The 14,419-nt window shown below is 37.5% G+C and overlaps 1 protein-coding gene across 1 annotated transcript in view; it reads right to left on the reverse strand.

The window, feature by feature from the left end:
* Positions 1–1,691: 1,691 nt before the first annotated feature.
* The window catches only part of POGLUT3 (protein O-glucosyltransferase 3), a 31,793-nt gene continuing 19,065 nt past the window's right edge, over positions 1,692–14,419 (reverse strand). The window contains exons 4-9 of the mRNA XM_052653122.1: positions 11,758–12,044; positions 8,378–8,594; positions 6,518–6,714; positions 5,029–5,223; positions 3,079–3,183; positions 1,692–1,817 (exon numbers count right to left, since the gene is read on the reverse strand). Coding sequence (XP_052509082.1) covers positions 1,692–1,817; positions 3,079–3,183; positions 5,029–5,223; positions 6,518–6,714; positions 8,378–8,594; positions 11,758–12,044 — 1,127 coding nt within the window. The remainder of the gene's footprint in view (positions 1,818–3,078; positions 3,184–5,028; positions 5,224–6,517; positions 6,715–8,377; positions 8,595–11,757; positions 12,045–14,419) is intronic.

A 14,419-nucleotide genomic window follows, 5' to 3' on the forward strand; every position in this document is an offset into this window, starting at 1 on the left:
TCCCCTGGAGAAAGGAATGGTTACCCACTCCAGTATTCTTGCCTGTAACAAAATGTTGATAGCTTATTTTTGATAAATGTAGTTATTATATTAACTTACATACAGTCCATGGGGTTGCAAAGATTTGGACACCACTGAGCAACTAACACTCTCACATATCCTCACACCTGTCTCCTCCACAGGATCCAGTCACTGCACAGCTTGCCCTTTATTTTATACTTGTGCACTGGCACTTTTGAGCAGCTGGTGTGTAGTATTATTTTCCATAGACAGATGCTATAGGGGCTCAGTCATGTCCTGCTCTTTGCAACCCCATGGACTGTAGCCTGCCAGGCTCCTCTGTCCATAGGATTTTCCAGGCAAGAATACTGGGGTGGGTCACCATTTCATCCTCCAGGGGATCTTCCTGACCCACATCTCCTACATCTTCTGTATTACAGGCAGATTCTTTATCCTGCTGAACACCAGGGAGGCCTTGGTTTTGATTACACCATTACAAAATGTGCTTTTGCTTTCATCTAGTTAAAAAAAAATTCTGTGTCCCTATGGATGTTCAGTAAAGAATAAATATGGCTAATTTAAAGTGGTCACACTGTTTTACAGGTTAAGTAAATATTTCAATTAGAAGAGTAAATATTTTTAAATAGGGAGTGTGGATATTTCCTGTTTGGGGAGTGTGTTCTTTAATGAACTGAGTTTCAGATTGGTGATATTACAAGGAGTGTGTAATGAATTTCTGGGCTGTAAGTCTTAAGACTACACCCTGTCCTAAAAGGCAAAATAAATTTCCAAAGTTTTTATCTTAGTAATACAGCACAGTGAAATACAGAAGGGGTACAGTGAAGAACAGATGCTTGCTTTTGTCATTAGCTTGTTAGTGAATCCCAAGATATCAGGCTTCCTGGAGCTTGTTGCAGAGGTACTCAAGCATCCCTTTTAAAGATTAAAAAGAATTAAAGATTCCTACCTGACTACAGTTATCATTTATCTATTCAAATATACAGATAATGAAGGTACCCATAGGATGCTCTCATCTATTTTAAAAAATTGGGTGGTCCTTGATGGGTGTCCAACTCAGATCAACTGGGAATTATTAGCTTAAGGCACTATCTCTGATTAATTTTGTCTTGGACCTTGAGTAAAGCTTAGTTAAAAGGATATGAATGAGCTTTAAAATAATTTCCCTCCACAGTATCCAAGCTACCTCTAATAACAGAGTCATTCTCATCTTCCTTAATTATTCATATCAGATCTTCCAAGAGGAAACTTGCTATTACTAAATGCCAAAAGCAGCTTGTAGCGCCCTGCAAAATATATTTTCTTCATAACTGGAAGGGGAAGAGGGAAAGTGAACAAGGGATGGAAGAAAACCAATAAATACAATGTAAATAGTTTCATAGAAAGTTATTTATATTTTGGCAAGCCTCTCTATCTACTATGAACCCCAAGTTTTCTTTTTAGAGAAACTATGATGATGATGATAGCAGTTTTTACTAAAAAGATATTGATATACTAAGATATTTGGTAATACTTACTCTAATATTGCCCTGTCCATTCACATAGCATGAAACCATCAAGAGAAGCAGTCCCCTGCATCCAGCCTTCCAGGCTGTCTTCACAGCTTAGATTCCATCTGTATGCTGCCATGAAAGTTGTTACTGGCACACATAGGAGCGTGATTCTGGACTAACTTAAAGCTCTTGTCTTAAAGGCCTTTTCCTGTGGCATTGGCACAAAGATGCACTGTCATCTGGCTGAGGAACAAGTTCCATTCCATCACGTATTTCAGGTTTGCTCAACTGGCGTTCAGCGTATTTCTGGAATGTGGAAAGATTAGTCCAAACTTCATTCCACTGAATCATCCCCACTCATGCTATTGTTTCTAGTTGCTGTGTATCTTCAGACTAAAACCAAAGGTCTGATTTATTTCACTCCTAAAGTGACATTTTAACTTTAGTTACGATAGGCACTAGTGTGCTATTTCATAATCTTACAAGGAACCCTAATCCACTATTTTATGCATAGGTAAGAACCCTCTTGGAAAGGGACATCAAACAAAGTGTTCCTACTTGAACAGCAGCACTTCTTGAATTCATCCTCCACATGTTAATAAATAATTAACATTGTTGAATATTCAAATCAGTGAACAAAGATGATAAGCATCTCAAAGTAAACTCTGTGGTTTTTATACATCCTTCCCTTTAGGCCTGTAGTCATACACGTTTTGCAAATGGTGATGCGACAGTGAAATGTCCCTCCACTTTGGCCACTGACTGAAATATTCCTTTACATTGGATTTTTCAGTTCTGTGGTTCCTCAGTATGCATGGTTCCACGTCCTCAGATCGTGCAGTACTGTAGTGAGCATGTACATGCTCAGTCGTGTCTGACTCTTGTGACCCCATGGACTGTAGCCCACCAAGCTCCTCTGTCCATGGGATTCTCCAGGCAAGAACACAGGAGCAGGTTGCCATTTCCTTCTCCAGGGGATCTTTCTGATCCAGGGATCAAACCCACATCTCTTGCATCTCCTGCACTGGCAGACGGATTATCACTGAGATACAAGGGAAGCCTCAGTACTGTAATATTTATTCCAAAAAAAAAAATCCACATATAAATGGACCTGCATGGTTCAAACCCATTTTGTTCAAGGGTCAACTGTACTTTTCATGTTTGTTTTATACAACAAATTAAATATTTGCTTTCCACCCTGTACTGACAGCAAAAGCATGAATCGTAATTAGTAAGGAGAATGAAGAGGTAGATATTTTGAGCAGAAAGAGATGTTAATGATCTCTAGTCTAACCTTCCTGTTTTCCATGAGGAAAAATGTTCTCTGAGGTTCAGAGCTTTTAATCTATACTTGTAAGGTCTCTATAAGCATTGTTCTTCTAAAAAATGAACGGAGGTAAAAATATGGTGGCCACAAAAGTATTTAGCACTATCTTTCTATAGGTTGGTACCTCAGTGTAGCCAGAGTTCCACAGGCTGACTCTTGAGCCCCTTCAGGAAGCAAGGACTCAGGCCATTTTTTGGCCTGAGGACATTCAACCAAGCAGGATGGATCCTCTGAACTGACCTGTAGTACTCTGTAATAGTAGCAGTAAAGCCGGTGTGGCTGTAGCAGATCCCTAGCAGTCAACTGTCCTTCTTTTGCAATCTTCTTGGCTTCTTCATCATTTTCCTGAAAAGTTTAAAAAGAAACAATGAATGAAAATTACTCCTGCAACCCACAGAGAAAGCTAAGAGGGAGGTAGGACAGATGTAGGGTTGAATGTGAACATCATGGGAGAGATGAAATGTGATGAAAATATAACTTCAGAATGAGGCTATGGTAACAGACAAAGTACTTTCCTGGACATCTCTGCTATATATGGAAATAATCATGCATGGTTGGGATCCCCCTAGTGCAACAATCCACATACAGCCACTATTGTGACCGTCTTGGTACTTTCCAAGCTACTCAGGGAATCTGGGGCTCATCATTTGTTCCCTCAATCTAATTCTCTCCGCTTGATATTAAAATACAAACTAGAATAGAACGAATTAGTTTTTATGCTATAACATCTTATTTAAATATTTAGCTTGAACCAAAAAATTGTTCTAAAAGGGTACTCATGAAAGACTGTGTTATTGTTGTAATAACAAATTCAGTTATTAGTACTCACAGGCTATTCCTTCAATACCAGGAATAGTCAATATTCCTAATTATACTTTTATAAAATATCTAACATTATATGATGCTGCTCCCAGAAAAAGCCATTTGCAAGCAATTCTGACTCTTTATAAAGGGTCACAAAAATATTCTGTGTCAGGTATCCAGTTGTTTTCATAGCCACATTACTTCTCAGAAACAGAATAGACTTACAATGGAAAGGTAAATTTTATAATTTCACAATAAAATACAGGAGCTTTTTAGTATTCTTCCTTTAAAAGAAAGAATTCTTATTTTATGGAAAGCTTGTGTTTCTTGGGATGTTGTATAGCATGCATTCATTAAGAACTTGTTATCCCGAGAAAACCATACAAAAAGATACATGCATCCCAATGTTCATTGCAGCACTATTTTTAACAGCCAAGACAGGGAAGCAACCTAAGTGTCCACTGACAGATAAATGGATAAAGAAGATGTGGTACATATACACAAATATGGCTGGAATATTACTCAGCCATAAAAAGTAGGAAATAATGCCATTTGCAGCTGCTGATACTGAATGAAGTTAAATACTGAGTGAAGTTAAGACTTAGAAAGACAAATATATGATAGTACTTACGTGTGGAATCTAAAAAAAAATGACACAAATGAATCTATTTGCAAAACAGAAACAGAGTCACAGATATAAAAAACAAATTATGGTTTCCAAGGGGGAAAGGGAAGGGATAAATTGGGAGATTAGGATTGACATAATATGCACTATTATATATAAAACAGATAACTAACAAGAACCTACTGTATAGCACAGGGGGCTCTACTCAGTCCTTTGTAATGACCTATATGAGAATAGAATCTAAAAAAGAATGGATATGTGTGTATGTATAACTGATTCACTTTGCTGTTCAGCAGAAACTAACAACACTGTAAATCAACTTTACTCCAATAAAAATTAATTTAAAAACTTGTGCCTTTTTTTCTAACTGGGGAAAACAAAAGGGTACCATAATTGCTTTAAATATTTTCTTGTGCATAAAGCACTTTAACCCTGGTCTTTTTAATCTGTAATTTGCATTTGGTGTGTGTTACTTGTATTTGGTGTGTGTGCATGAATAGTGATCCTTTAGAAAAACCTATATTCTATGTAACACTGTACTTCAAATCTTCTAAAAATCCTCAAACATACTGATAGGGGGCATTCAAAATGGTTCTGATGTTGATTCTTCCTGAGGTTGATTACAGGGAAACAAAAATTTCACAAAATAAAATTTCATTTGCCTAAATTATGTCAAATTGTGTTATGATAAAACTTGTGTAACTAAATAATACTGGTGAACTTGTTATTGCCTAAAGAAATTAAAATTATGGAAAGCATACCTTGGCCCATTTAACTTTCTCTAGTAGATCACTAAGATTTCTTTTAATTGGAATATAATGTTTCCACGGCTTCAGTGCCATATAGAAATGTTCGTAATATGGTGAGTCCTGCTTCAGAACCAAACTGTCACCAAGCATGAGATATGGATATCTATAAGCAGCCACGGTCCCGTCCACATTCACTTGATACTTGTACTAAAAGATTAAAACAAACATAAAAGTTTTAGCAGTCATTTGCTTCACTTCTGTGTCTGGTCAACATTGTAATATTAAATATAAAGAAATTATTTTCCAACTTAATATTTAGAAGCTTTACATTTTATTTTGTAACACACGTCTTCTCTTTGTATTAAAATCATAAGCAGCATTCGTCAGGTCAGTTTTAAGAAATACAACATATTTAAAGATAAGGTGATAAATAATTTTAGGAAATAGGAATGCCTATTTTAACTATGTCTACATAATGGGGAATTCAGATTTCTGTAACCAGGTAAGAAAACTATTTCCAAAGCTCTATATTTATTAAAGCTTAATATTGATAATAATTTACACTTTTATTTATACATTATTTCATTTGTTCCTTATACCCACGTAAGTATGAAAAGGGAAGGCATTATCTCAAAGTTCAGTTTTGGAGCTGAGGAAACAGAAACCTGGAGAAGACCAAGGACTAGTGTGATGCTGGCGACACAGTACATATACTGTTGACATGTTTGTTGGATTAATAAACTTTGATTTAAATTTCAAAATCATTTTTCATTCAATTATAATAATGTGAAGCAGATATCATCTCCTTTCTTATAAATGATAAAACTCATTTCAGAGATCTTTATAAACCTCTATTGTATGAGCCCAAATCCCATGCTCTCTTCATTATACCACACTGAGAGGAAGAGGATATACAGATTTGTTAATTAATTTTTTCTTAAATAATTGGTACCAAGGGCTTTAGATTTTGTCACAGCCAGTTAGTTTTGTCACGTTGTTCACACCTCTGTCTCCTTGAGCCTCATATATGGTGCTCTGAAGGAGCTGAGCAGGCTCATATGTTAGGGGTGAGAGGTGCTAAAGAGATGACAGCCCCAAAGTTAGTAGCAGAGGCAGGACTAGAGATGGGACTTGAACATCATTTTACTAGCATGAAATTCAAACTCTTTTTATTTACAAGATCATTTTATGTAAGAGACATTTATATTCCCAGTTTATTTAAAAAAATACAAAAAAGAGAAAAACATGGAAATATACCAAAATCCTAAATTAATCCTTGTACTATATTTTGAGTACTAAATACAGTTCTGAGCTATTTGTAGACAAAGTTAACAACAAATGAAAAAGAAACTGCATAAGTTTTGTAATTCTCTGTGTCTGAAAAGAACGTGTGTGCTGGGTCATAAAATCTGGGTAGAAATCTGCCCAACCCCACCTGTCTGTTTGACTTTTAACACAAGTTCATCACTTCATATCTATCCAGGAAGACCTAATCACATACCTTAAAGAAGTCAAAGAAACCGATCAATTTAGCTTTTCCAAGCTCCTTTTCTTTCTCTTGGAAGAAGAAGTATCCTGTGATTCCTGCATCTAGTAGCTGTGGGTTTTCCTTGGACAGCTGCACCAGCTGGAGCCTCTCCTCTCTGCTGTCTCTACCTCTGAAGAAAGCTTTCTCTGTTTTGTTGATCCAGGAAGGTCCTAGATGTTTGAGACCATAAAAAAATACTAATATGAATTTGACATTTTTGTATTATGGTAAGTATAATCATCTTTAATCTACCTTTGTTATTTAGATGCTAAAGCTCTTTTATCATCAACACATCTTCTAAAGTAAGTGTAACTTCTGAAAAATATGCTCTAATTTTTATCTTTTTGTGTACTAATGATAGCTCCCTCAAAAGGTTGAGTTCCTGTGGTATGACTTTAGGAATTATCCAAAACAATGCTGGATCAAATTCAAACCAAAAAGATTCCATGACTTGGTTCACATTAGTTTCTTCCATCTTTTGTGCTTCACACACACACACACACACACACACACACAGACTAGACTGTCATTCTTAGAGTGACTATAACAAACTATACAATTAAGTAATACCCACACAACTTTAATTCTTAGGTCATCAGAATTTTGAGCACATCAGTTTGAATATACTACAGAATTTTTCTAATATGCTGCTAAATGAAAATACATATGTATAACTAAACTATGTATATATATTTATATTCTCTCTTTCCTGGGAGGGAAATAATCAGGAAGAATCAATTTAGATCTCTTTCTATCATTCTAAAAAGAAGTCATTAGTTAACACTTCTCAGTGTTCTAAGGGATAAATCGTAAATCACAGAAACTAGGGGGATGGTCAACCTCTTTACTATTTTAGCACACTTTTCAGGAATTTACCGATATCAAATAAAAAGTAGGTCAGTTTTCATTTCCCATTATCTTTAGAGACTTTACAAGGAGTCTCTAGTCTTGTCTACAAAATAGGTCCACTTGAACTGCTCTAAATAGAAATGAAGCCTTGTAAAGACAGGCAGTGTTTTTTTCTACTCAGGGAGTTCAGTTTAATAAAATGGTGTGTATTACCATAAACCTAAGGCCATTAAATATGAGGGAAGGAATTCAGATTGTAAAGGATCAAGAGAGACAGAAACAGGGAAGAGAATTTCTTACTGGAGGTTGTAATATCCAAATTATATCATAGTTCTCTTACATATGAATATAACTTTATATTTTTCAGAACTTATATCCAGCAATATAAAGGCACTGGAGTCACCATTAAGTGAAAGTTTTACCAAATACGTATTTTTACGGGACTTCTCTGGTGGTCCAGCGGTTAAGGATTCATCTTGCAATGCAGGGGAGGCAGGTTTGATCCCTGGTTGGAGAACTAAGGTCTCATGTGCCACGGAGCAACTTAGGCCACGCATGACAACTACTGAGCCTGCACACCACAACTAGAGAGTCTGAGTGGCAACAAAAAATCCTGCATGACGCAACGAAGATTCCCCATGTTGCAACTAAGACCCAATGCAGCCAAATAAATAAATAATTCAATTTTTAAAAGAAAATGAATAAAAAAAATTTTTAAATATATTTTAAAATGGTATTTACATGTGACCAACTCAAAGGAGACTCAGTTATAGTAGGTTTTGGACATTACTAGCCCAGCTCATTTATCTTTGATTTTTGAATTAAAAGAATCCTAAACAAAAACCACTTTAGAGTTCAGACTGCTGTTTTTCTCTTTTCCTGGTTAGAAAAGAACAATGGTTATTTAAATACATAGATGTACTCTCTCTGAGTGAACATTCACCTTTTTTACTTTTAAGCTTTTTCTTAGAGAACGACTTTTACCTGTATTTCCCTGAATAGATAAGAGATCATTTGTAACACCCCTCAAAGCTTCCAGTGTAGAGTGGGTGATGTCATATGTTGGAAGGATAACATCTTGTGAATCCAGAGAGCCACACCATGAAATGATAGGTAAAGGGCCAGGGGTTTCATTGACTTTTCGATGCTCCAAAGGCCAGTCTCCAAGATTAACATAAAATTCTAAATCTGGGAGAAGGACCTAAACAAACAAAAGAATGTTTATCAGTGTCAGGAAGACCTCAGTCTTTGATACGAAATGCTTTGGTTCTTTGATTTTTAAAAAAATTCTGATAAAACAAATTTGAAAATAGAAGAGAGAAGGATGCTTCTCAGTCATCAGTAGTATCAGATAATCAAGGGGCTTCCCCGGTGGCTCAGTGGTAAAGAATCCTCCTACCAGTGCAGGAGACACGGGTTCAATGCCTGGGTAGGGAAGATCCCACATGCTGCAGGGCAACTAAGCCCATGCGCCACAACTACTGAACCCACGTGCTGCAACTACTGAAGCCTGCGTGCCCTACGGCCCGTGTTCGGCAACAGGAGAACCCACAGCCATGAGAAGCCTGCACACCACAGCTGGAAAGTAGCCCCCACTCACAGCAACTAGAGAAAAGCTGTGCAGCAACAAAGACCCAGCAGAGCCAAAAATAAACAAATAATTTTTTTTTTTTTAAGAAAGAAGAAAATCAAGGGTGAGGATGATGCACAACAATTCACTTAAGCAGGAATTAGCCACCTCTCTTCAGAGCTGGCATTTAAAACTGTTGTGTTTATGTAATTATAGGTATGGAAACTTTGCAGAAAGGCGTGAATGAATGGTTTCAAGCACCCTTTCTGCCAGCAGCCTAAGTGAGAATCTATAAATTTAGACCCAAGCCCTTGGTTTTCCTTCGCTATCAAAACTCTTTGTAACAACCATGTTTGTTTTTGGAATCTGCTATCCATTTCCATCTTCATGCTCAATGCCTTAGTTTAGGCCTTTATCATCTCTTCCCTAGATTGTTCCAGTATTTGTCCCTTACTAGATGTTCTGATTCTAGCCTCTCCTGCTGTCCACATTGTTGTTCAAATTTCTAAAACCCAAATTAATGTTACTGCTAAGCTTAGCAATACCTTAATCCTATAGGACAAGGTCTAAACCCCCTGGCTGGAATTCAGGCCCTCACTATCTTGCTCCAGCTTAGCTTTGAATCTCATTTTCCATCTGCCCAAGTACCAGAAAACTTTACTCTCTGAAAATCCCACCCACCTTGACATGTAATTCTCTTTACTTGGAATGCCCTTCTCCTACTTATTCACTCGGCAATCTCTTTTCATCCTCCACACCCAGAGCAAATGTTACCTCCTCTATGACTCGCCTTCCTTGGACATTTTAACTCTGGGTACATACTTTTCTTATGTGCCTATCATGTTGTGGTATAATGTTGCTTGTATTCATATCCCATCCTCAATTCCGAATAACAAAAACAAGTTCCCCTAGAGTGAGCTGTTCAAAAACCAGGGGTGAGTCTCATTTATCTTAAATCCATTTTTAGTCACTGGGCAAAGAACCTGGAACAAAAGGGAAGGGCAAAATATGATTCTTCACCCTAGTGCTCCCCTACTATCATTTAGTAGCTTATTCAATAAGGGATTCCTTGGTGGCTCAAACCGTAAAGAGCCTGCCTGCAATGCAGGAGACCCAGGTTTGATCCCTGGGTTGGGGAGATCCTCTGGAGAAGGAAATGGCAACCCACTCCAGTATTCTTGCCTGGAGAATCCCATGGATGGAGGAGCCAGGTGGGCTACAGTCCATAAGCGCCACATCAGAAGTTTTCACTGTAGAGGAGGATTTCTCAGTCTTGGCACCACTGACATTTTGGTCTGGGTAATTCTATTCTGTGGGCGTTGTCCTGCACATTGTAGAATTAGCAGAATCCCTGGCCTCTACCCACCAGGTGCAGTAGCAAGTCCCCAGTTGCAACATTGCTAAATTCCTCTCAGAGGCAAATCATTCCTAGTTGAAAACCACATAAGCACAGAGATACAGAAACACAGGGCAGAGTGGACTGGTGGTAGTCCAGGAAGAAGGAACTGCCTTTAGGATCAGATGCCTATAATACGCTCATATGATGGGCTGATGGGGAGGCAAGAGGCAACTCTTATTTAAAATAAGAATTGATTGCAGTCCCATATTCATGTGCTTGGGAATATATAACTCATGTCAGGAAAGGTGGCTTTTGGGTAAGAAAACTACCTTCATGGCCTTTCTAGATGAGAGAGGTAAAAAAAAATGCCCATTCTTCCTCTTTTATTCTGCACGATTGGGAATAAGGAATAACAAAAGGGAGTTTGAATTGCTCTGCTTAGGAGGATTTATAGAAGTTTTGTAAATATGGAAAGAGGGGCTGAATAGCAGGATAGAAGGAGGAGGTACTGGGGATGTGAAATCTTTTGGAAAACAGAAGCTCCAGTCATGTTTCATCGGAGAAGGCAATGGCAACCTACTCCAGTATTCTTGCCTAGAGAATTCCATGGACAGAGAAGCCTGGTGGGCTACAGTCCATGGGGTCACAAAGAGTCGGATGTGACTTTGCCTGTGTGTACTGAACTGTAACTTCCTCCAATTTTAAAGGAAAACTGGAGAAGGAAATGGCAACCCACTCCAGTGTTCTTGCCTGGAGAATCCCAGGGACTGGGGAGCCTGGTGGGCTGCCGTCAATGGGGTCGCACAGAGTCGGACACAACTGAAGCGATGCAGTAGTAGTAGTAGTCATGTTTCATAAGAAGCCTAGATATGAAGATCAAAGTCAGCCAGTGAGAAATTCCCAGAGGTAAGGATGACTCAGAGTCTGATTTTACACAGGGATGTCTATTTTTACATGTTAGGATTTTTGTTTCGCCTATTCTACATTGGCACAAAATAACCTCTCTCTGGTACCTCAACATTCAACAAAGTGTGCCATGCACAGGATCTTTTAGAAGCACTTAGGATTAAAACAATGAAAATGTGTCCTAAGTTCAACTTATTTTGAGGTGACAAGAAGAAAACTGCTGCAGGAAGTGAAATCTGAATGGAAGGAGTATTCAGCAGGAATGGGGAAGCTGAAGAATTCACCTTGCAACTATAAATGTCTGGGAGTTCACAGAAGACTTGGGAGAGTGCTATATGGTCTACCAACCTGAGATGGGGCTCAAACTATTTAACTTAAATATTAAAGGAAAAAGAAATCCAACTGATCCATAATTAGGTGGTAGACAGATATACATTATCAAGCCTGGAATCCGTTTTCATTCTTTACCATTACTATTCTAAGAATTAAATGTTTCAAATAAATATTTAAACTATTTTGGTTTTGGAATCAATGAATTCATTCTCATACCTTTCTTGCCAGTGACAGCAAAATCTCATCTGAGAACATTTTGAAGTCTGTGTATTTCCCTAAAGATCTTCGGTAGATGTGGTTATTGAGAATCGTGTAATGAACAATAGCACCCCTCTCATCCCCAAACCTTTTCGGAACTTCAATTAGCATCTGTTGGAGATTAATGCTGGGGAAAGAAGCAAAATCTTTTTCAATCTGTGGTTCCTTGTCTGGACAAGACAGAGTTTTCTGCCAGGCCTGAGGATCCTCTTCTGGACACTCACAGTACTCATGGTATACTGGTCCTAAGGAAAGCAAAACATGTGGAATGCCAAGCTCCATTAACAAGCAAAGCAACACAAGGAGTTGTTTCTGCCACTGATGTGAGCATGGGATGACTTCTTGGTAAACTCTAAGATTATCCAGACAGGGATAATCTACTGTAAACAAATCAGTGGTAAAAGTAATGTCAGAGTCTTGTGCTCTTACCTCTGACCCCTTTTCACCCCACCCTAGATAACCTAGTATAGCATATACTCCCCCAATGTAACATATAGCATATTATCTCCCAATGTAACCTACTCATTCAATTCACTGATAAATTTATTTCCAATGAGCTATAAATGGCTGATGAGCATAAAACTTACCTTTCAACAAGGAAAGAGAGAATGTATCCCTTTTTAGGCATGATTATGTAGTAAGGCTGGTGATTTTTAAAGACAAGATGAGGTCTCTTCCTCTGAATCCCTAAAATTACCTCCATCAGCACATCTCAAAAAGGAAATATGAAACTCAGGGACATCTTGAAGTGTAAGCTTAAAGTGATCAGACATAAGTATGAAACTATTCTGAAGACTCATTTAAAAAAGAATTTGTGCAAAATTTCTTATTTTACAATATAGCCATATTTAATATAAAAATAATTTTAAAAGCTATTTAATTTTCTTGAGGATTTCTACTTCAGACCAGCATAAGAAATAGGGGTCAATTTAGCTTCCTATTGAAAACTACCAAAATATGGATACAATATATGAAACAATAGTTTTTTAAGACATTGACATTAGGCAATGAATAGAGTTTGAGAGATGACAAACAAATGATGTAAACTCTATAGTTCCTCAAGTTTACTGCCCAAGGGAGTTTCTAGGTTGTGCAACAGGGGGGAACCATCTGGGCAGAGCCCAGAAGTCTCACTGAGTTGAGACAGAGCTGAAAGTCCAAGGCAGCCAGAAGTTGTAGAACATACTGCACAGAGACAGAACTTGAGAGATCTGTACAAGGTTCCCCTCAAATATTTAAGGCATACTGAGCAATATATATGTTTGAATAAACTGTCCAAAACAAAGAAAGAACTATCCATGAGGCCATAAGGATTAGAGGCAAAAGTACCTATGGTGCATACAGGGCTGGAAAAAGTGCCTATTCATACAAACCTAACTGGAAAGCATCCTAATTCATAGAAGTTGGATAGAATATGCAGAGATGTATTGCCTGAGTAGTAAGGAATAATTAGCCCTAGACTAAACATGGCTTTCGACCTGCCTAATAAATTGTAAAAGAAAATTTGAAGGATCAACTTACTTCCCAACAACTTAATTGCATCCTAGAGAAAAGCTCAAGAAGATGAGAAAGCATTGAGCAATGAGAAATACACTAGATAAAATTAATGACAAACTGAACATAATAGAAAGACTGTAAACTTAAACATATAGAAACTATACAATAAAATGGAGAAAAATATGATTTTACATGAAAAGAGCATAATTGAGTCATGGGATAATTTCAAGTCTAATGTATGGATAATTAGAATTCTTGGAGAAGAGCTGAGATAGAACAGGAAAAATATTTGAAGAACTTATGGCCACTTATATGCTGGATTTGATGAAAGCTATAAACCCAAAGATCCACAAATCTCAAGCATAAGAAATATGAAGAAAACTACACCAAAGCACATAATAATCAAATTGTTCAAAACAACTGACAAAGAGAAAAATATTTAGCAGGGGATCAAGGATATAGAAAATGGCAGATTTGTAACTGGAAATAATGCAAGTGAGCAGATACAGAAGACAGCAGAACAATATACTTCAAGTATTCAAAGAGGGAAAAAAAACTGTCAATCAAAAGCAAAGGAGAAAAGGAAAGAATAACCCATTTGAATGCAGAGTTCCAAAGAATAGCAACGAGATATAAGAAAGTCTTCCTCAGTGATCAATGCAAGAAAACAGAGGAAAACAATAGAATGAGAAAGACTAGAGATCTCTTCAAGAAAATTAGAGATACCAAGGGAACATTTCATGCCAAGATGGGCACAATAAAGGACAGAAATGGTACGGACCTAACAGAAGAAGAAGATATTAAGAAGAGGTGGTAGGAATACACAGAAGAACTGCACAAAAAAGATCTTCACGACCCAGATAACCATGATGGTGTGATCACTCACCTAGAGCTAGACATCCTGGAATGCAAAGTCAACTGGGCCTTAGGAAGCATCACTAGGAACAAAGCTAGTGGAGGTGATGGAATTTCAGGTAAGCTATTTCAAATCCTAAAAGATGATGCTATGAAAGTGCTACACTCCATATGCCAGCTAATCTGGAAAACTCAGCAGTGGTCACAGGACTGGAAGAGGTCAGTTTTCATTCCAATCCCAAAGAAAGGCAGTGCAAACGAATGTTCA

Source organism: Budorcas taxicolor, chromosome 15 (genome assembly GCF_023091745.1).
Source record: "Budorcas taxicolor isolate Tak-1 chromosome 15, Takin1.1, whole genome shotgun sequence".
NCBI lineage: Eukaryota > Metazoa > Chordata > Mammalia > Artiodactyla > Bovidae > Budorcas > Budorcas taxicolor.